General features: G+C 43.5%; 3 protein-coding genes across 17 annotated transcripts in view; 2 read left to right on the top strand and 1 right to left on the bottom strand.

Annotated features, from left to right (window-relative positions):
- MPZL3 (myelin protein zero like 3) overlaps positions 1-6104 on the top strand; it is a 28171-nt gene extending 22067 nt beyond the window's left edge. For all 6 annotated transcript variants that reach the window (XR_014815405.1, XR_014815406.1, XM_084976326.1 and 3 more), the window contains one exon: positions 3210-6104. Coding sequence is in view for 2 of the 6 variants with exons in the window: in XM_084976326.1 (XP_084832452.1) it covers positions 3210-3236 (27 nt within the window). In the remaining 4 variants the exon portion in view is untranslated. The remainder of the gene's footprint in view (positions 1-3209) is intronic.
- IL10RA (interleukin 10 receptor subunit alpha) overlaps positions 1-20161 on the bottom strand; it is a 926736-nt gene that overhangs the window by 694681 nt on the left and 211894 nt on the right. The window lies entirely within an intron of this gene.
- The window catches only part of JAML (junction adhesion molecule like), a 32428-nt gene continuing 15476 nt past the window's right edge, over positions 3210-20161 (top strand). The window contains exons 1-5 of one of the 10 annotated variants that reach the window (XM_005653698.4): positions 3210-3362; positions 7014-7140; positions 12337-12399; positions 15803-15957; positions 17296-17521. In XM_005653698.4, coding sequence (XP_005653755.1) covers positions 12357-12399; positions 15803-15957; positions 17296-17521 — 424 coding nt within the window. In that variant the 5' untranslated portion in view covers positions 3210-3362; positions 7014-7140; positions 12337-12356. 10 annotated transcript variants of the gene reach the window in all.

Raw genomic sequence — 20161 nt, 5'->3', positions numbered from 1 at the left:
TTCCAGGCAGAGGAAACTGTGGGTGTGAAGACTCCTGGGGAGTGGCCGTGATTGGTATGTTCAAGGAACAGCACAGAGGCCAGTGTGGCAGAAGTGAAATGAGCAAGGCAAAGAGTAGTATTTCTTCAGAGGGTAATGTCATATCTGATAGAACATTGTAGTGATTGTAATGACCTAAACTTTTGTTTTGTTTTGTTTTACTTTTTAGGGCTGCATCTGTGGCATATGGAAGTTCTCAGGCTAGGGGTCGAATTGGAGCTGCAGCTGATGGCCTACACTACAGCCACAGCAACACCGGATCCAAGCTGTGTCTGTGACCTACACCACAGCTCAGGGCAACACTGGATCTTTAACCCACTGAGCCAGGCCAGGGATTGAACCTGTGTCTTCATGGATATTAGTAGGATTCTTCACCTGCTGAGCCACAATGTGTACTCCCTAGGCTTTTATTCTTTTTTTTTTTTTTTGGTCTTTTTTGCCATTGCTTGGGCCACTCCCGCGGCATATGGAGCCACAGCAACGCGGGATCTGAGCCACGTCTGCGATCCACACCACAGCTCACGGCAATGCTGGATCCTTAACCCACTGAGCAAGGCCAGGGATTGAACCTACAACCTCGAGGTTCCTAGTCGGATTTGTTAACCACTGAGCCATGACGAGAACTCCTAGACTTCTATTCTTAATGAAATAGAATCCACTGGAGGTTTTTGAGGGAAGAACACTATGAACTGTTATATGTTTTAAAAGGATCATTCTGAAGGCTTCTGTGTTAAGAATAGGTGGTAAGGGACCATGTGAGAAATAGAGCTCAGTTAGGAGACTTTAGCAATGGAGTTCCCGTTGTGGTGCAGCGGAAACGAATCCAACCAGGAACCATGAGGTTTCGGGTTCGATCCCTAGCCTCGCTCAGTGGGTTAAGGATCTGGCGTTGCTGTGAGCTGTGGTGTGGGTCGCAGATGTGGCTCGGATCTGGCATTGATGTGGCCCTGGTGTAGGCTGGCAGCAACAGTTCTAATTAGACCCCTAGCCTGGGAACCCCCATATGCCTTGGGTGCGGCCCTAAAAAGACAAAAAAAAAAAAAAAACAAAACAAAAAACAAAACCCGAACAAACAAAGGAGACTTTAGTAGTAATGTAGGTGAGGGAATATGGTGTTTACTTGGACCAGAGTGGTGGAGGTGAAGATGGTGAGAAGTGGTTGTTTTCTGGTTATAGTTGGTAGGTAAAGTCAGAAGGATTTTCTAATGGGTTGCATGTGTATATGAAAGAATGAGAGGAGTTAAGGATAATCTCAAAGTTCTTGGAGTTCCTGTCGTGGCTCAGCGGAAATGAATCTGACTAGCATCCATGAGGACGCAGGTTCAATCCCTGGCCTCGCTCTGTGGGTTAAGGATCCGGTGTTGCTGTGAGCTGTGGTATAGGTCGCAGACTCAGCTTGGATCTGGTGTTGCTGTGGCTGTGGTGTAGGCCAGTGGCTAAAGCTCTGATATGACCCCAAGTCTGGGAATCTCCATATGCCTCGGGTGCGGCCCTAAAAAAAAAAAAAAAAATCTTGATTTGAGCAACTAGTAGAAGTTGCCATTTTCTAATGTGTACAAGTCTGTGGGTAGAAAAAGTTTTAGGGGGAAGATCAGGAGCTGGGTTTGGGTATATTAAATTTGAAGTACTTATTAAATATCTGAGTGGAGATATGGAGTCAGCAATTGGTTATATAGGATGGAGTTTGGAAGAGAGGTCTAGACTGGAGATGTAAATTTAGGCATCCTTAGCACATAGAGACTGGAAGAGATATACCAGGGAAATGAGTGTAGACAGAGGGGAACTCAAAGGATTGAGCTCTGGAGCGCTCAGAGGCTGACAGACAGGGAGGTGAGGAGGAATTAGCAATGGAAGCTGAGAAGCAATGTCCAGTGAGGTGGGAGGAAACCTGGTGAGTTCAATATCCTGGGAGTCAAGTGAAGAAGGTACATCTCAAGAAAAAGAAAGTGATTAACTGTGTCAGTTGTTCTCGAGTCAGGTCAGTTAGAGTGAGAACCAGAGCTGATTGTTGGATGATCTGGTAACATGGAGGTCCTTGGTGGTCTTGGCAAAAGCAGCTTCAGTGGAACAGTGGAGATGAAAGCCTGACCTAGGTAGGGGTGGAGAAAGAATACGGACAGATGTATTGGTGAGAGTGGGTATAAGCAATGCTTTCAAGGAGTTTTGCTGTGGGGGAATGCTGAGCAATAGGGCAGTAGGTAGAGAGATGTGTCAAGAGTTGCTTTTCTTTTTAAGACGGGAGGCATTATAATACATTTGTATGCTGATGGGAGTGATCCACTGGAAAAGGAAACATTGATGCTGCAGGAGAAGAGGATTCCTGGAGTGACTTCAGGATCTAGTGCACCAGTGGAGATGTTGGCTTTAGACAAAGGCAGTGAGAATGTATCCATAAGAAGAGTAAGGCAGGCCAGGTGGAGGGCCCAGATGCAGATGGGTGGGTACATATGATGATGGGCATTGGGGGAAGTTCCCTCCTGACTATTCCTCTGTTCCCCGTCATGGGAGAAAAGCAAGGTCATCAGCTGAGAAGGAAGTGAGCAGAAGGTGTTAGCGATTTGGAGAAAGGTATGAAAATAGTCATCTAGGAGGAGAGAATGAACGGACGAGAGAAATGTGGACTGTGGTACCAAATTAGTACTAATGGCCCACTTGAGGGTAGAAGTAATGAATGCAAGTTTGAATAATAAAAATAAGAATAATAGTGATAGTATCTAATCTTGAAAGAGCCCTTATAAAGTGCCAGGCACAGTGATGGAAACAGAGGTTTAAAGAAGTTAAATAACTTTACTCAAGGTCACACAGCCAGCAAGGGGCAGAGCTGGGACTAGAATCCAGAGGTAGATTGACTCCTCAGCCTAAACTCCTAACCAGAGTCCCGCACTTTTTGCTGCAGACAGGCACTTTTTCCTATGTACTGAGGTTTTTAAAAAAATATATTTGCCAAGGAAATGGGAGCCCTTAGGGTTTTGAAGTAGAAATTAGTCCAATAGATACCAGTTTTAATGAGGTCCTGAGATACTTCTTGGGAATTTAGGTGGGTTGAGTCAGTGACATTTCACTGTTGATGTCACCCCCCTAGCCAGGTTCCATTTGGGGGGCCCTAACATGTAGTCTTTGCCAGAATTCTAACTGTGGCATTACCACAACTACTGCTCTTTCCCCTCCAGGATTCAGACTATGAAGAGACATACTGATGAAAGTCTACGTGATACAAGAAGAGTCACCTAGCAACAGCCAATGTCCTGTTTCACTGGCAGCTAAAGCCTCAGAGATGTGGAGCCAGCCTGGACAGTAGTGGTGGAGGATTCTGGAAGTCATCAGTAAAGACTTTAGAAACCATTTATTTATTGCAAAAATGTTCTTTTTGTATTTATAAACTATTCAGAAACTCTCAGAAGAGACTCATAACTACCCCCTTTTAATAACTTTAACTGAATGAAGGTATTCTTTTCCTGAATAGAAAGATACTTTTTATTATGCTTTTGTTCTTGAATGTATCACATGTTTTCTTCCAGTTTTTTGAAGGAGAATCCTAGATGTTGGCCATACTGTTGATGCCAATAATATGTATGTGTGTAAACACACACACACACGTGCGCACACTTAATGAAATGGAGCTTGAGCTTTCTGATGTGCCCCCAGGCAACATGTTTGTTTAGGATAAGTATTCTCTGTTTTTTTTGCTCTGTGAACATTTTCAGCTGTGAGTTAGCATACAGCATATACTCATTGGTTTAATTATCATCAGTTGTGTTTGGGTGGCTTGGAATGCATAACTCCAACTTTTTTAGAGTTGGTAGGATCAGGACTCCGTGGTTTACTTTGTGTTTTTAAAGTATTAAAGAAAGTGTTGTTAATTTGCAATCAAGGAGAGAAATGACAAGGTAGAAGGATTCCTTTCTTTTGTCTTATGAGGTGTAATTTGTTATTTTGCTTTCTCACAACTGACTGATGTATGGTTTCCTTCTTGACTTTTCAGATCAGAGGCAAGAAAAACTCTTCAAAAAGTTTTTAGTGGGAATGCATAGACCATTTTATCAGTTATTTGCAATGAAATCACCATTTAACCTATGGCATTCTTCAAAACTTGTTTGATTTCTTATTGTGCCACTAAGGTATTTACGCAATATTTGAGATAAGGAAGTGAGGGTGTGAATAACCTATGCTTCCTCCTTCAGTTCTCTTGATCCCTCCTGTCAGCTTCCCCCATTCCTTCCTGCAGCAGCCTATTTCCAATTTTAATTTACGTGGGATTTTCTGTAAGCCATTAAGAAATATGTATGACACATCAGAAAGGCTGGCTGTGTAGTCCTCTATAATAGCATGTTAACATTCGCTTCTTAATTCTGAGAGACAAAAATTATCCTCTCCTATCTTCGATTTTTCAACAGGCTAGTCCCATCCCACGATTCTTTGGTAGGTAGCTCAAGACGTTTCCCTATTTTAGCATAATATACTATATGCTGCAAAAAAAAAAAAAATCACTTTTATATTTTTTTGCCAAGATATGTTTTTAAAATTTGAGTTATTAGTTCTGTTTCATAGATTTCACCAGGCCTCTTTTGTTAACCTAGTCCATTGATTAGAGAGTCTGGTTAGTTACTAGATGTTATGATTTACCTCTGGTCACATAAGGAAGAAGAGGCAAAGGCAAGATTGGCAGTTTATTGGATTGTGATGATCATTGTACAACTACAGGTGTGATAAATTCATTGAGTAATAAGAAAAAAAAGGAAAAAAAAAAAAGATCAACAGTTTACTTTCCAGTGGTTAAATCTCATAGTCTTGGGCAACTTATTCAGCATGTGGTTGTCTGGGGCCAATCTAGTGAGATAATCTGATACCTCAACACAAAAAGGAAGACAGTTTGAGTGAATAATTTGGGTTTTAGGACATTTGAAGACAGAGATCCAATTGTGAGGTAGACTTTTTGCGGGTCTTCATTTATCTGAGAAAGAGACAATATTACAGGAACCCCACATCCCATTAAATGGAAAACCAGTTTCGGCTAGGTTTTCTTGTAATTTCCTTTCAGGCATGTCTGAGGATTAATCCAGTGGGACGTATTTATCACTTTAGATAAATGGTGCTGCGAGAATGCTTGGTTATATTATTTTTAGCCTTGATCAGGGTTTGAACCAATCCTTTCCTTCCTTTTTAAATGACTGAATGATAGAGTGTTTCACAGTAGGAGAGTGAATTGATCATTTAGTCTGCTCCATGGCTTTGTAATTGTATCACAGTCTCAAGGCTGCTTGCTGTCAGTTTCCTTCTTCATCCATTATGTTGGGGTCTGGGTGACAGCTTTTTTCCTCCAAAGGGGCATAATGCAGTGTTTGGATGGAAGGAAAATAAAGTGTTATTTTAAACTTGCTGTTTTAATATCTCTAAGGTGCTGCTCTCTCTTTTTCCTTTGTGCTGCTCCATGAGTTCTTATTACACTGTATGGAGACCACCCTTGTCTAGAAAGGGAATTGAATTCTGAAAGCTTCAGAGGGGGTTAAAAACCTTTCAGAATTTTTCTTTGACTGCTGAGGTCTTTACTTGTGGTTACATTGCCTTATGAGTTTTATGCATTGAGCTCTTAATTCTGTTACCAAATGTGAACTTAGAAAATTCTTTTGCGTTTCCCATGTGGCCTGTTAACCTCAAGCTTCTTGGGGGAACATCTTAGTTTTCTTCAGCTCTGACGGGGCTCTGGTGCTTCATGAAAGAATGTTGCATATTCTTGTTTAGAAAAAATTCTGGCAGCCGAAATCCTGAATCAGAATGTTCTTGTGTGTCACTCATTTATGGTTCCAAAAGGGGAGCTGTAAGAAGACCGAGGAGGTGTGGACCAAGACTCTCATTTAATTGCACAGTTTAAAACTTTGCTACCAGAAAAGGCGGCTCCACCCTTAGACTTCAGTGTTGGACTCTAAGTGCTGCATTTCAGTGCACTTTTTGTTTACTTGTTTGTTTTTGTAACAGGGTATGCACTACTGGGTCATGTGCACAGACATTGTAACTCTTGAGATCTTTACCGCATCATAATTAATAAACTTCTTTGCACTTTCTGGCTACTTTTTGGTGTATATCTACATATGAGATGAGAGCTGTCTTGTTAAACAGAAATGGGGTGGCTCGTGATTTTCAGCATCAAGCAAACATTCATCTCTGAATTGTACACCAGTGAGAACCTGCATAGATTCAGGGGTATGCTGGAGCCAGCTCACACCATAGGAGCTGATAGTTAAATTTTTAGGGATTTTGCAAGCTAGTTGTTAACCTGTTGGTGGCTTGAAATAGGCCATGATGGAAGTATTTACTCAATTGCTGTCTTACCAGCCCACCAAGTCTTAAGAACCATGCAACATTGTCCTGGAGAAGAGCAAGCATTCAACAACTTTTCAAATGATACAGGACAGGTTCCCCCCAAAATGTCTGCCCATGTGTAAGTCAAGCCAGTGCAGGTAAGGTTGAAGCCATGTGCACTGAACCCTTTTTTTTTGGCTGTGCCCATGGCATGTGGAAGTGCCCGGACCAGGGATGGAATCCGCACCACAGCTGCGGCTTGAACCACAGCAGTGACAATGCTGGATCCTTAAGCTGCTGAGCCACCAGGGAACCCCTGAGAACACTTATTTTGAAGTGGTGACTTCAAAGCAAATGATACCTTGAAGTATAGAAGCTTTGAGTCCTTTTCTAGGATGTCCAGGTTGCCCGAGGGATTCTCTGGGGGGAATATAATGCTGTTTGTATTCTAGAAATTCTGCTCTCACAGCCATCAGAGGAAATTGACTCGTAATCGTTGTGTCAGGGTGGTGAGTTGGAGGGCTGAGCAGGTGTATCTTTGGTGGTAGGGATTGGGTGATTACCTGGCTCTATTGTCCCTCTGTGATAAGAGGGGGAAAAAATGAGAGGCTGTGACATTTTAGATACAGAGCAAAACGTTTTGTGTTAATCTGCAGTTTATTGTATTTTGTTTACAGGAGGCTGATTTCTTTCTCAGCGGGAGTTTGCCTGGGACCATTCAAGATCCCACCCCAGGAGAGTTTGTAATCTGGGAGGGGAGATGACACCTGCAGGGGTCTGGAACATGAGGCTCTCCTCACTAAGGTGAATTTATTACCTCATTTTAGGATGAGAGTGTAAATAAAAATTGGGTAATAGGCCAGATGACTGAAACAAGAACCTTGATTCAGAGGTTCCTGTTTGTATCTCTGCAACCACCTCAGAATGCACGCATCTGGTTTGTTCTGAGTCTGACCTTCTGTACAGACAGAAGTGTCTTCAGTCGGATTTGGGGAACTGCAGCTGTGGGAGGGTTCAGTGCATTGCTTCGCCTCATCTTAGGTAAGCATTTGTTTTCTACTTCTTAAGCAGTAGACTTGAACTTTTCTCCCTTGGAAGGGGGCTGGTACTGGAGGTTTTCATTTAATGGTAACTCTTTTGGATTGTGAGGCCATAATCATGAAACTGTCAGCCTCTGCCGGAGGACTGTCGTAAGGTAGTCTGGTAGGTACAGTTTTCCTTTCTGTAGCGTAGAATAACTTATGTTAAGATCCTCAGAAAAAGAGGAGTAAGGTTTGCTCTTAATAAAAGTGTAAATGATGATGATGGTGACAAAGCTCTCGCTTTTAAGTTGCTCGCCTGTGGCTTTAGATGGAACTGTGACTAGCTGTCCTTGAACTTGCCACAGAACTCTTCCTGAACTGTTTCTCTTCTCCCAAGCCTAGACAGGCCAATATTTAACCTTAAGGAGTCAGGAACTTAAATCTCTCAGGAGAGCTAGGCAGTTGTCCCTACTTAGCATACCCTCTCCATAGTCCTGATCACAGGAAAGTTGAAGTAGGATGGTTCAGGTGTAACCTGGTCTAAAGAAGACAGCAGGAGTAATGACTCCTAAGGTCCCCTTCAGGTAGAGGGTTGACCAGTGTAACCTAGCCAGTATTATAAGGAGCCTTGCAACCTACCAGTTTGTATTAAATGGACTTGGAAGGAAAAATGAAGATGCATTTTAAAAGATTCATTATGGGGACTCATATACCGCAAACATCCAAGAGCCTGGAGGTACACAGCCATGTATAACTCGAGGGGACCTAGCATTGCGGGTGGACCGGGCCGCCTGGGTGAGGAAAGGCAGTGTAGTTGTCTGTGTGCTCAGGGGTTGCTTGTCCTTGCTAGGGGCAAACCCTGACTCAGAGAGAGCGCCTCTCCCTTATTCTCTCTTGTAGTATCGTAGCATTTGAGGGTCATATCCACATCCTGTGTGGTAGTCTCATTGTCATGAGTTTCTTTTCTAAGATTTTTTTTTTCTGTTATAATTATGTCAAGGACAACAATTCCCCTACACTATTAATCATAGAAAAAGGGGTCCCGGTAGTTACAACTCCCCAGGAATGATAGAAGATATTTGTCAAGAGTTACATTGTGAAAGAACCACAAGTGCAGGTCCAAACATTTGGTCAACATGTGAAATAACTTACTATACAGAGTTATCTCAAGAACATGCTGGTAAATCAGGATCTGGAAAAAGAAGCAAGTTCAGTTGAGAATTCAATTAGCATCTATCGAGATGCTTAAGGTGCCTTTAATGAATGCTTTGGTTAGATTTTTACACTGAGATTCATAGATTTCTGAATTGTATATCTGAATAATAAAATTCTGAAAAAATATGTTATCTATCTATCTAGTTTCTATCTATATGGTAGGAATTTCTAAATATTTGCCAACTAAGTGGAAAACTTAGAACTTGACTAGAGTGTTCTTGGCCCTGTTAGGTGTTAATTCATCTGATGGGTGGTGACTGGGCTCCCTGCCTGGTGCTCTTACTCTGTGCTGGTGCTGGAGATGCACTGGCCCATAGGCACAGCTCTTGGCCTCATGAAGCTTATAGTCTTGGGGATGAAGGTAGAGAGAAAAACTTGAATCGAAGAAGCACATAAGTAAATAGATAATTAGTTGTGGAGTTCCCGTCGTGGCGCAGTGGTTAACAAATCCGACTAGGAACCATGAGGTTGCGGGTTCGGTCCCTGCCCTTGCTCAGTGGGTTAAGGATCCAGCGTTGCCGTGAGCTGTGGTGTAGCTTGCAGACGCGGCTCGGATCCCGAGTTGCTGTGGCTCTGGCATAGGCCGGTGGCTACAGCTCTGATTAGACCCCTAGCCTGGGAACCTCTATATGCCGAGGGAGTGGCCCAAGAAATAGCAAAAAGACCAAAAAAAAAAAAAAAAAAAAAAAAAAAAGTTGTGACAAATGCCCTCAAGGAAAGTAAAATAATACTATTGAAACATGTGGCCTAAGGATTTGACCTGGGAAGAATGGTTCAGGAGAGGTTTCCGCGAGGAAACTGCATTTCACTTGGGAACTGAAAGATGAACAGGAGTTAACTAGGGGAAGAGGGTGGGAAGAGGATTCAGTCAGGGGAGCAGATTAATTTTGCTCTGATAAATGAAGATCAGGGAAACTCCGTTCTAAAACATTGATGACTTTTACACACACGGAGGAGCAGTGCAGTGTGGTAAGGGGACAGGCTCTGATCCACAGTGCCTGGGCTCGAATCTTCGCCCTGCCACTTGCTTTGTGTTTTAGGCGAGTCACTTCACCAATCTGTGCCTTAGTTTCCTCATCTATAAAACCTCACAGGAGGTTGTGAAAATTAAATTGATTGGTGTGTAGAGAATATAACTTTCTCTAGTTTATTGAATATCAACTACTGATTTCTAATGTGGTGCCATGTTAACTGGGGTGGGTAGGTGGGTGGGTGTAATCTGATCCTTTAATATTAAGAATGAGTCCTGGGGAGAGTGAGTGGCTTACCAAAGATGAAAGAAGTAGTTAACGGAAGGGCTGTTCTGGGAAGAGAATTTTTAAAAAATTTAACACTTTTTCTGTCAAATCATTGCTTCTCTATTCATTCACCCAGAGTTCTAATGGTGCATTTGAGTACTTAGGACTGAAAATGGGTATCTTTTATTTATCATATCGTTGGCACATTTCTTAGAACTTGTTGGAAAATGGTTTGGGTGTGGCTCTGTGTGTCTTCAGTTTGGCGACGAGATTTAAAATCTTTTTGGGGTCACTGGTTTCTTCTTAGAATAGAGTAGTGCATTGGCAGGATGTCTAAGTTGATTTCAGTTGGTTGTATTGGCAGCTATTAGCCCTTATCCAGTATATGCCAGGCACTTCACCGATGCTGTAGCACGGGCACGGGACACTCATAAATGAGATGCATATGATCCTGCCCTTGAGAGGGTAGATAAGTCTACACTGTAAATCAGTTCTTACTCTCCATGCAAATGGTGCACTGCTTTGGGGAATATATGAGAGCTATTTGCTGGGCAGTGAAGGGAGCACAATTAACTCTCTGGAGAAGAATTCATCCAGAACACGGCAGTGAGTTTGATGTCCCAGATGCGATGAATTAAAGTTACGATATAAAGGAAGCCCTTAATCATGCTCACCCCTGTACGCATGGAGTGAGGTGAGTGTTGTGGAGCAGGTATAATGCTGTGGCTGTTTTGAGAGAGGTCTGTATTTTCATTAAAAATACTCATGTTTGAGGAAACTTAGTGTGACTTTTGGTATATCTGAGTCAGTGTAATTATTATCTCCGTTGTCGTTGTCGTGATGGGATTCAAGAACTGAAACTTAAAAAGTTTCCAGTTTGTTCTGATTCATCATTTGCCATTCTTGTAAAGGTAGGTGCTCAGAACGTCAAATCTCCCCTAAGGCTACAAACTCTATTTCCTATCTGACTTTTAGGCTATAACACCTAGGTTGTTATGTGGTAATGCTTTCTGGTTGTCAAAGCACTGTTACCTACGTTGTCATATTCGATCCTTGCATTGTTATTCCCATGTTATGGGTGGGGAAACTGAGGTTCAGCAAGGGCAACTGATTTACAGCATAAGTAAGACCTAGGTTGGGCTGCCTTGAACAGTTTGATCCTAATTTTCCGGAGGGAGAATTTTGTTGATTAGAATACAGGGAAGGATTCTCTTAGGTAATCAGTTTTTATAAATTAAAATGGCTGCCACACATGCTGGACTTCCCACCAGAGCCGGGTAGGGTACTATGATGTTAATGCAAAAAAAAAAAAAAAAAAAAAGAGACCTTTCCTCCTAGCAGATTCTGAGGTCAAATTACTCCAGAGTATTATGGGTGCAGGGATCATCTTCTCCTGAGACCAGCCACAGTAGAAGGTAGGAATCCAAGGCTGGTTGAATTGTAACTCTTTGGATTTAGAGCTCTTCTGTTTTAAGAAAATTGTGGGGCATTGTGCAGAACAGCAAATCTTTTCCCAAGAGCTAATATATAAAATAGACGAAATAGGAGTTCCCGTCGTGGCGCAGTGGTTAACGAATCCGACTGGGAACCATGAGGTTGCGGGTTCGGTCCCTGCCCTTGCTCAGTGGGTTAACGATCCGGCGTTGCCGTGAGCTGTGGTGTAGGTTGCAGACGTGGCTCAGATCCTGCGTTGCTGTGGCTCTGGCATAGGCCGGTGGCTACAGCTCCAATTAGACCCCTAGCCTGGGAACCTCCATATGCCGAGGGAGCGGCCCAAGAAATAGCAAAAAGACAAAAAAAAAAAAAAAAAAAAAAAAAAAGATGAAATAAATACCACAGAGATAATATGGGTATTTTAAAAGTACACTTGCCCATACTCAGCCCAAGTCTTGTTCTATCCTACCTAAAAAAGTGAAAAACAAAAAAACAAAAAAACCAAAGACTCAACCATCATGTGGTTTCTTTGTCAAATGACTTGGTGAATGCCTCAACTGAGCTTACAAAATTTCCCCTTATTTGTGTACCGCCTTTCCTCCATGTCTGAAATGTTGTTTATATGTCTAAAAGTAGTCATTTTAATTTAGTTGGAGAGAGAGGTAAAAATTTCAGGCTGAGTATCCTGTAATCTTTTGTTTACATGAAACTTGAAGTTGTGGATTGAATAGGGTTGTCATCTCAAGGTATCCTGGAATTATTTGCTTTTTTTCAGTTGAAAATCAACTTTAATCTTCCCTTACAGCCAGTCTGAGGCAACCCCCAAGTGACTCTCCAAACACCACTTTGTTTTGATTCATCGTGATGGTCACCAGCATCCACTGTTCCTTATTCATTCATTTGCTGCTTTTTTCTCTCTGTCTCCCCCTACATGCAGACTGCACTTGAGCGGCGACCTTGTCTTCCTTGTTCACTGCCACATCGCAGTGCCTCAGACCCAGGCTGCTTCACAGAGGCACTCACTGTTGATTTGTTAAATTAATGAACTTCTCTTGACACTATTTTCTGATTTTTTTTTCTTGTATCTTCAGATTGAAAAGTTGAGAGCAGCATGTTTTACCCACTGAAAATCATCCTGATGCCAGTGTTACTGGGTAAGTAGAAGCCACTGGACCAAGGATGGTATTTGATTTCTCATAAGTCTCATGCATTTTAAAAAGCTAGTTTTATGTATTTTCATTTCCCCTTAGTGTGCTGAAAACGGAAACCCCAGCCTGGAACTTCATAGTTTTGTTGAAACAGATGCTTTGCTGAAGCAGCTGTTTTAGAGGCCAGGTAGCAGACTTTTTCTTGGAAAGCTATATATTCCTCTCTTTCTATTAGAAACAGAATGCCTTAGGGTCCTTACTGGGTGTTCCAGGACCTTCCTGTGGGATCCAAAAAAAGTTTCTTGCTGGCATTCCTGCACTTTAAGATGTTGTTTTTAAAATCACAGCTAGTCTCAGATTAGGAAATGAAATTACCCAAGAGAGTTCCAGAATCCCTGTAACTTTTTTCATGCTTTAGCCACGCCAGCCTTCTTGTGGTTCCTCAAATGCACTGAGCTCCTTCCTAATTTTGGATGGTTTCTTTTGCCTGGAACCTTCTCTCCCCACCTCACCTGAGCAAGCCTGCCTAAGCCTTCTTTATCCTCAGGCTTCTCCTTAAGCTCCACTTTCTTCTAAAAAGCCTGCTCTGGCTGCTTCCTCAGACCAGCTTGGATTCTCTTGCTCCTATGTGACCTGAGCGCTCAGGGCTGCATCTTCTTGCTCATCCCATTTCTTTCTCACATTTGTATCCTTTTAGTCCCCTTGTCTTTCTCTTTATCCTGTGGATGTAGCTCTGTAGGGAGAATAAATTAATTAGGTGCTTTGCTGTTATAGCCTTTCATCTCTCTCTCTCTTTTTTTGGCCACACTTTCTGCTTATGAAAGTTCTCTGGTCAGGGATCAAACCTGCGTCTCAGGAGCAACCCAAGCTGCTGTAGAGACAATGCCAGATCTTTAACCTGCTGTGCCAGAGTGGGAACTCATCACTTTTCTCTTTAAAAAAATTTTTTATTGAAGTATAGTTGATTTACAATGTCATGTTGATTTCTGCTGTACAGCAAGGTGATTCAGTTATACAAATATGTATTCTTTTTCATATTCTTTTCCATTTTGGTTTATCACATGATATTGGATATAGTTCCCTGTGCTATTGAGTAGGACCTTGTTTTTATCCATTCTATATTTTTCTTTATTATTAGTTTTTTGAATTGTGCCTGGTGACCTAAACACTGACTCAGCAAAGTACACAAAAGAATTGCCTTTGCTCTGATTCCAGGCAACACAGTGTGTGCACAAACATGCAGAAACACACACACACATGGCACACACAAGAAAACAGTATGTAGTAGAGAATTTTTTTCATGGAATCAGGGTTGTAGTGATTTCAGAGGCTATTTAGACATTTCTCTAGAAATGTGTAAAGCAGCCTGCAGGTTTTTGCCCTTCTATCCAGAGAGTTAACAACCCAACCCTGTATGGAGTGCATGGTGGCACCAAGGGACTTTGTACTTCTTAGCGGAGAGGTTTTCCTCCTCTGTAGAAAGTCTTATTTTCTCCAGTTACTTCTCTACAAAGGCTACCCATCAGGTGTAAGTTTTTCTTTGATTTGGTTGCTGCTCTTGCTTCCTGGTAAACTTGCATTTCATTCTACATACAGCACTCTCTCTCTTTTCTTTTTTTTTGGCTGCGCCTGCAGCATGTGAAAGTTCCCAGGCCAGCGATCGAACCTGCACCCCAGCAGCCACCCCAGGCTCTGCAGTTAACAACACTGATCCTTAACCTGCTGCACCACAAGGGAACGGTCACAACACTCTTTTGGTTGTTGTTGTTGCTGTTGTTGTCTTATTAGGGCCGCACCTGTGGCATATGGAAGTTCCCAGGCTAGAGATCAAATTGGAGCTACAGCTGCAGGCCTACACCCCAGCCATGGCAGCGAGGGATCCTTAACCCACTGATCGAGGCCAGGGATCGAACCCACATCCTCATGGATACTAGTTGAGTTTGTTACTGCTGAGCCACAATAGGAACTCCTACAGCACTCTTAATATTACATTAAATTAGCTTCTTAAAAAATTTTTTTATGGAGTTCCCATCGTGGCTCAGTGGTTAATGAATCTGACTAGGAACCATGACGTTGCGGGCTCGATCCCTGGCCTTGTTCAGTGGGTTAAGGATCCAACGTTGACGTGAACTGTGGTGTAGGTCGCAGACGCGGCTCGGATCCTGCGTTGCTGTGGCTCTGGCGTAGGTTGGCGGCTATAGCTCCAGTTCCACCCCTAGCCTGGGAACCTCCATGTGCCTTGGGAACGGCCCAAGAAAATGGCAAAAAGCCAAAAAAAAAAAATCATTTTAGTTGATTTACAATGTTCTGTCAATTTCTGCTGTACAGCTAAATTAGCTCCTTATATCTTTACCCACACTTAGAGCTGCTCGGTTCTTCCTTGCAGGACAATTCCAAATTGTTTTCCTAGGTACTTTTGATTTCTCTCAAAATAATCCCCTCCAAAGGGTGGAGAGTTCATGTTTTCTCTCACTTCTTCCCCACTGTGTATGCCTGCTGTTGCGCAGGAAATTTCTTCTCTGGGGGCAGCAGCTTGGATGACAAGGCTGGCACATTTTCTGTTTATTCCCATATGTGTTCACTTGGCTCTTCTTTGGTAGGAACTGGCCAGCCTCTGAATGTGTCTTTCTGGCTGTTGTTGTCTCTTTGCATAGTGTATCTTGGGAAGACAGAAATATGCATGTCATGGTTTTCTCTTTAAGTGAAAAGGGAAATTTCTTGAGCAATGGACAGACAGTGGGGTGGTACCACATGGGCTAACACCTAGAGGCTGGAAAGTCAAGCCTGAGAGCAGAGCTGGGGTGTCGGGGGGAGGTGGGGAGGAGGCAAATACAAAGGAAATGCAAGGGGAGAGATGTGCTCTGTGTTGGCCTAATTACAAGGACCTGCACTGCAGCAGAATCAGCCAGCAAATTCAGAGACAAGCTTTTGTAAAGGAACTAAAGAAGGAGAAAAGCAGAGGGAAGCAAAAATCTGTGAAATGGCTTCTGAGTTGGGGAACTGGTGGAAAACTAGGAGCCAGAGACATCCCATTTTCTGTTTTTGGGGTGTCTAAATCCATGACCTGACAGCAGAGGCTGCAGGGGTTCTCTTCTTGCTTTAGAAAGGAGATTGCAAGGGGGAATTCTAGAAAAGAAGGGACTAGTGAGGAGCACAGGGTTAGTTAGTATTTATACAGTATGAAGACTATGAAACCTCTCTGACTTGAGCCATGTGGGGGTAACTAGAGGGTATTTCTCTTACCCTTGGGAATGCCATGCTGGTTTGAATGAGGGGCCTCTGAATACTTTGTCCACGTTGGGTCATCTGTGGAGGGAAAAATGCATAGAACTTGGTGAGTAACATTAATTTTTTGTTGTTAAGTGTATTTGTCTGAACAATGCCTCCTCTTGCCTTTTGACCTCTACAGGTTATTCCTTGGGCCTGAATGACTTGACTGTTTCCTCTGTGGAGCTGACAGTCCACGTGGGTGATTCAGCCTTGATGGGATGTGTCTTCCGGAGCACAGAAGAGAAACGTGTGACAAAGGTGGACTGGATGTTCTCATCAGGAAAGCACATCCAGGTAACAAGGAGGAGACACTGCTGTGTACTAGAAGCCCCTGGCCAACGGTGTCAGAAGAGTGTGGGAGAAGGAGGACCAGGTCATCCTGCGAGAGGAGGTGGGGTTGCGGGAGCTTGTCAGAACTGGGTCTTCTCCTAGTCTGGGCTCCTGGCTGTGTAATCAGCCGGGCACGTTACTTAACCTTTCTGAGCTTCAGCTTCCCCATCTGTGAAGACGAAGGTGATTCTCACAAGGGTAATGCTTACTTTTCAAGTCAACGAGAAGCTAATGGGAGACAAGTACATAAAATTCTTTTAGTTTCTTTCCTCCATTTCTCCTGTTTTTAGAATAGTATAGATGGGTGGGAGGGGTGAGAAGAGTGAAGATGCATTGGTCTAAGCAGAAGAGTTATGGTGCAAGCATAGGAATGATGTCCCGTGACCTTTTTTGGGGGGAGGGTGCAGATCGTTTCAGCATCCCACTGACTCATTTATGTGCTGGGGATCATCTCTTTCTCCTTCAAGGCTGCTTAAAGTGTTGGGATTAGCAGGTTCAGCATGGCTGAGTGAGGGAGTCCTGTGGATTAGGAAATAGTGTGTTCAGCCTCATCAGAGATTCTGCAGAGATACTTTATGTCAGGATCCTTTGTGAAATATATCCCAAGTAATGTATTACTAACAATCAAGTCCCAACATTTGCAAATGAAATACTTGTTTTTGTAGCTCAGAGCATGTTATCCCTGTACTGCTGCCATCACTCAAATTTTCATTACTGGTTCTTATTATGAGAGGGGTAGACCCATGGTCTAGGTGAAACTAAGAATCCCCCAGGGCTCTCCCTCCCAGCCTGTAAACCATTCCCTGTTGATGACTCCTTCTCATGCTGTATAATATGGTGCCAGGAGAAGGGCGGAAAGGAGAGGGGCAACAGCCGACATGCTGGAGATTCTCACAACGTCCAGTCTGTGGGATTATGTCATGCCTTTGAATGCCATCGAATCTGGGGGCCATGGCAGAAAACAGGGTGAAGGTGGGAGATGCTTTTCAAAAGTTGTGAGTTTGGATCCCCAGAGAGATCTTCAGAGTGGGTATTACATTTTACCTTAAACTGTAAGAAATGAAAATGCCTTGACCTATTTCTCCAATTGTCTTCATGTGAAATGAGCCCTAGAGCCTGGTGCAGGTTAGAGTATTGTCTGGCGCAATATTATTATGATTATTATTAACTGGGTACCAAGTACTTGGGGATGACAATAGTGATGATGACTATGCTGCTTCCACAGAACAGAGTCTTGGATCCACACTCCAGGGTCCCGTGCCATTGACTTTAGATTTTCTCTGATGTCGTGTTGCCCTCCAGGATGATTATGTGCTGTTCCATTATGCCAACATCAGCGTGCCTGTGGGGCGCTTCCAGAATCGTGTGCACTTGGTGGGGGACATCTTACACCATGATGGTTCTCTCCTGCTCCAAAATGTGGAAGAAGCTGACCAGGGAAACTATACCTGTGAAATCCGCTTCCAAATGGAGAGCCTGGTGTTCAAAAAAGCAGTGGTGCTGCATGTACTACCAGAGGAACCCAAAGGTACATAAGTTCTTACTCAGAGAAGGGTGGAGGGGCAAGAGACTTGGTGTACAAAGAGGGAAGGGAACTGATTTTGTTTGGCAGATGCCAGTCACTGGGCTGGGTACTTACCATGGAGTGAGTCCTTAATATGTGGTGCTCTTGAAATAAAAATAATGACACATTATTTCACTATTACTTTTTTTTTTTTTTGGTCTTTTGTCCTTTTTTAGGGCCACACCTGCGGCACATGGAGGTTCTCAGGCTAGGGGTCTAATCAGAGCTGTAGCTGCCAGCCTACACCACAGCCACAGCAACGCTGGATCCTTAACCCACAGAGTGAAGCTGGGGATCAAACCTGCAGTCTCATGGCTCCTAGTTGGATTCGTTTCTGCTGTGCCACAACAGGAACTCCGATTCTCATGAAATTGCTGTGAAGGAGGCCCTTTATTCTTCTTTTCATTTTACAGATGAGTTAACTGAGGCTTACAGAGGTGAAGGGACTTGCCTAATCTACCTACTTTCCTTCCTTCCCTCCCTCCCTCCCTCCCTCCCTCCTTCCCTCCTTCCTTCCTTCCTTCCTTCCTTCCTCTCTTTCTTTCTTCCCCTCCCCTCTCCTCCCCTCCCCTTTCCTTCCTTCTTTCCTTCCTTCCTTTGCTTTTTGGGCCACATCTGCAGCATATGGAAGTTCCCAGCCTAGGGGTCAAATTGGAGATACAGCTGCCAGCCACAGCCACAGCCAAGCTGCGTTTGTGACCTATACCACAACTCATGGCAATGCTGGATCCCCGACCCACTGAGTGAGGGCAGGGATTGAACCTGCATCCTCATGGATACTAGTCAGATTTATTTCTGCTGAGCCATAGTGGGAACTCCAAGAATAAATATTTATTAAATGGCATATCCACTACTTGGACCCTGGCACCTAGTCAGCAAAGTAAGTCCTTTTTTATATACTCCAATTCTTTCCATCAGTTATCCACATTGACGCTGTGTCCATGTTTTGTAGGTAACTGTGTTAGGTGTTCTGGGGGACATAAAAGAAATGAGCAGGTCTCACTAACTCCCTAGGACCTCATTTTCCCATTTATAACGGGCTTCTGGAGTTCCTGTTGTGGCGCAGTGGTTAACAAATCCGACTAGGAACCATGAGGTTGCGAGTTCAATCCTTGGTCTCGCTCAGTGGGTTAAGGATCTGGCGTTGCCATGAGCTGTGGTGTAGGTCGCAGATGCGGCTTGGATCCCGAGTTGCTGTGGCTCTGGTGTAGGCCGGCGGCTACAGCTCCAATTGGACCCCTAGCCTGGGAATCTCCATGTGCCGCAGGAGCGGCCCTAGAAAAGGCAAAAAGACAAAAAAAAAAAAAAAAAAAAAAAAAATAAATAAATAAAATAAATAATAAAATAAATAAATAAGTGGCTTCAGTAGGTATTGGGTTTAAAAAAAAAAACAAAACATGTTCTGTAGAACTCTCAAGGTCCAAGAAAGCTGGTAGCCCACAGGAGTGAGAATAGGGCAGGGGGTTCATAGGGAACCCGGTCAGGTAGGACCCCAGGCTTCCACTTCCACTACAACCAAAGTCCTTTCCCTTTTTCCTGTTATATTCATTGAGCTGCCAGGGAAGACTTTAAAGAAAGAATTCTTCTGCTTTAAAAAGTTTGAAAGCCATAGAGTTAGAGTCATTCTTTAAAAGTGTGAGATAGAAGGAACAGTCCATGGCCTGGGGAGAGCTTTCTGTCTAGTTGGGAGCTAGAGTCTGTGCTCCTCCCCTCTCTTCCTGTCAGCTAGTTTAGGTCATTCCTTTTTTTATTTTTTATTTTTTTAGGGCTGCACCCTCAGCATATGGAGGTTCCCAGGCTGGGGGTCCAATTGGAGCTGCAGCTGCCAGCCTATACCACAGCCACAGCAACGCAGGATCTGAGCCCTGTCTGTGACCTACACCACAGCTCACGGCAACGCTGGATCCTTAACCCACTGAGCGAGGCCACAAACTCATGGTTCCTGGTCAAATTTGTTTCCACTGCACCACAATGGGAACTCCTAGATCCATTCTTTCAACAAACTGTCCTTTGGAGCACCCTCTTTGGTGATATCCATCACACCTGTTCAGTTGTGTCCCCCCTGTTCACCCGGATCTGTGTTCTTTGTCCTATGATGACCAGCCGCAGGCCCAGAGTCAGCATTCAGTAGACATTTTGAATGAATGAAATTCTTAAATCTCCCATGAATCTGACTTCTAAAAAATGGAGTTGTAGAAGGTGCCTCTGGCCTCTCTTCTGATTTTTCCTACTTTTTTCCAATTACGTTTTTCTTTTGATTCCAAAGCTGTGGCTCTCCAGGAAGAGGAAACAAACTAGCTGCCTGTGTTCCCCAAGGATTATCTTGGGGCTACCCCCTTCTGCTTTGGCCTCTGATGCCTTCTATGCCCAAACTCATCCATTCAAGCATGGCCTGCAAAATGGATACCCTTTCCTGCTTGGAAATGACATAGAAGGAACAAACCCAAGGGAGGCAATTCCAGGCACTGAGTCCATGGAAGCCGACCAGGATAATTTTAGGGGTAGTCAGATATTTCCCAGTAGCCAGTGGAACAAAGTATTTACTTTTCCCTTCCAGCCAGAGTGGGACTAGATCTAACTCCTAACCATCTGCCTGGTGGCCAT

Source organism: Sus scrofa, chromosome 9 (assembly GCF_054392235.1).
Source record: "Sus scrofa isolate SSC_HxYL_T2T_F1_AM1 chromosome 9, Sscrofa_HxYL_maternal_Yorkshire_Landrace_v2.0, whole genome shotgun sequence".
Lineage (NCBI taxonomy): Eukaryota > Metazoa > Chordata > Mammalia > Artiodactyla > Suidae > Sus > Sus scrofa.
Note: the sequence above shows the minus strand (reverse complement) of the source record. Positions and strands in the feature narration are given on the sequence as shown.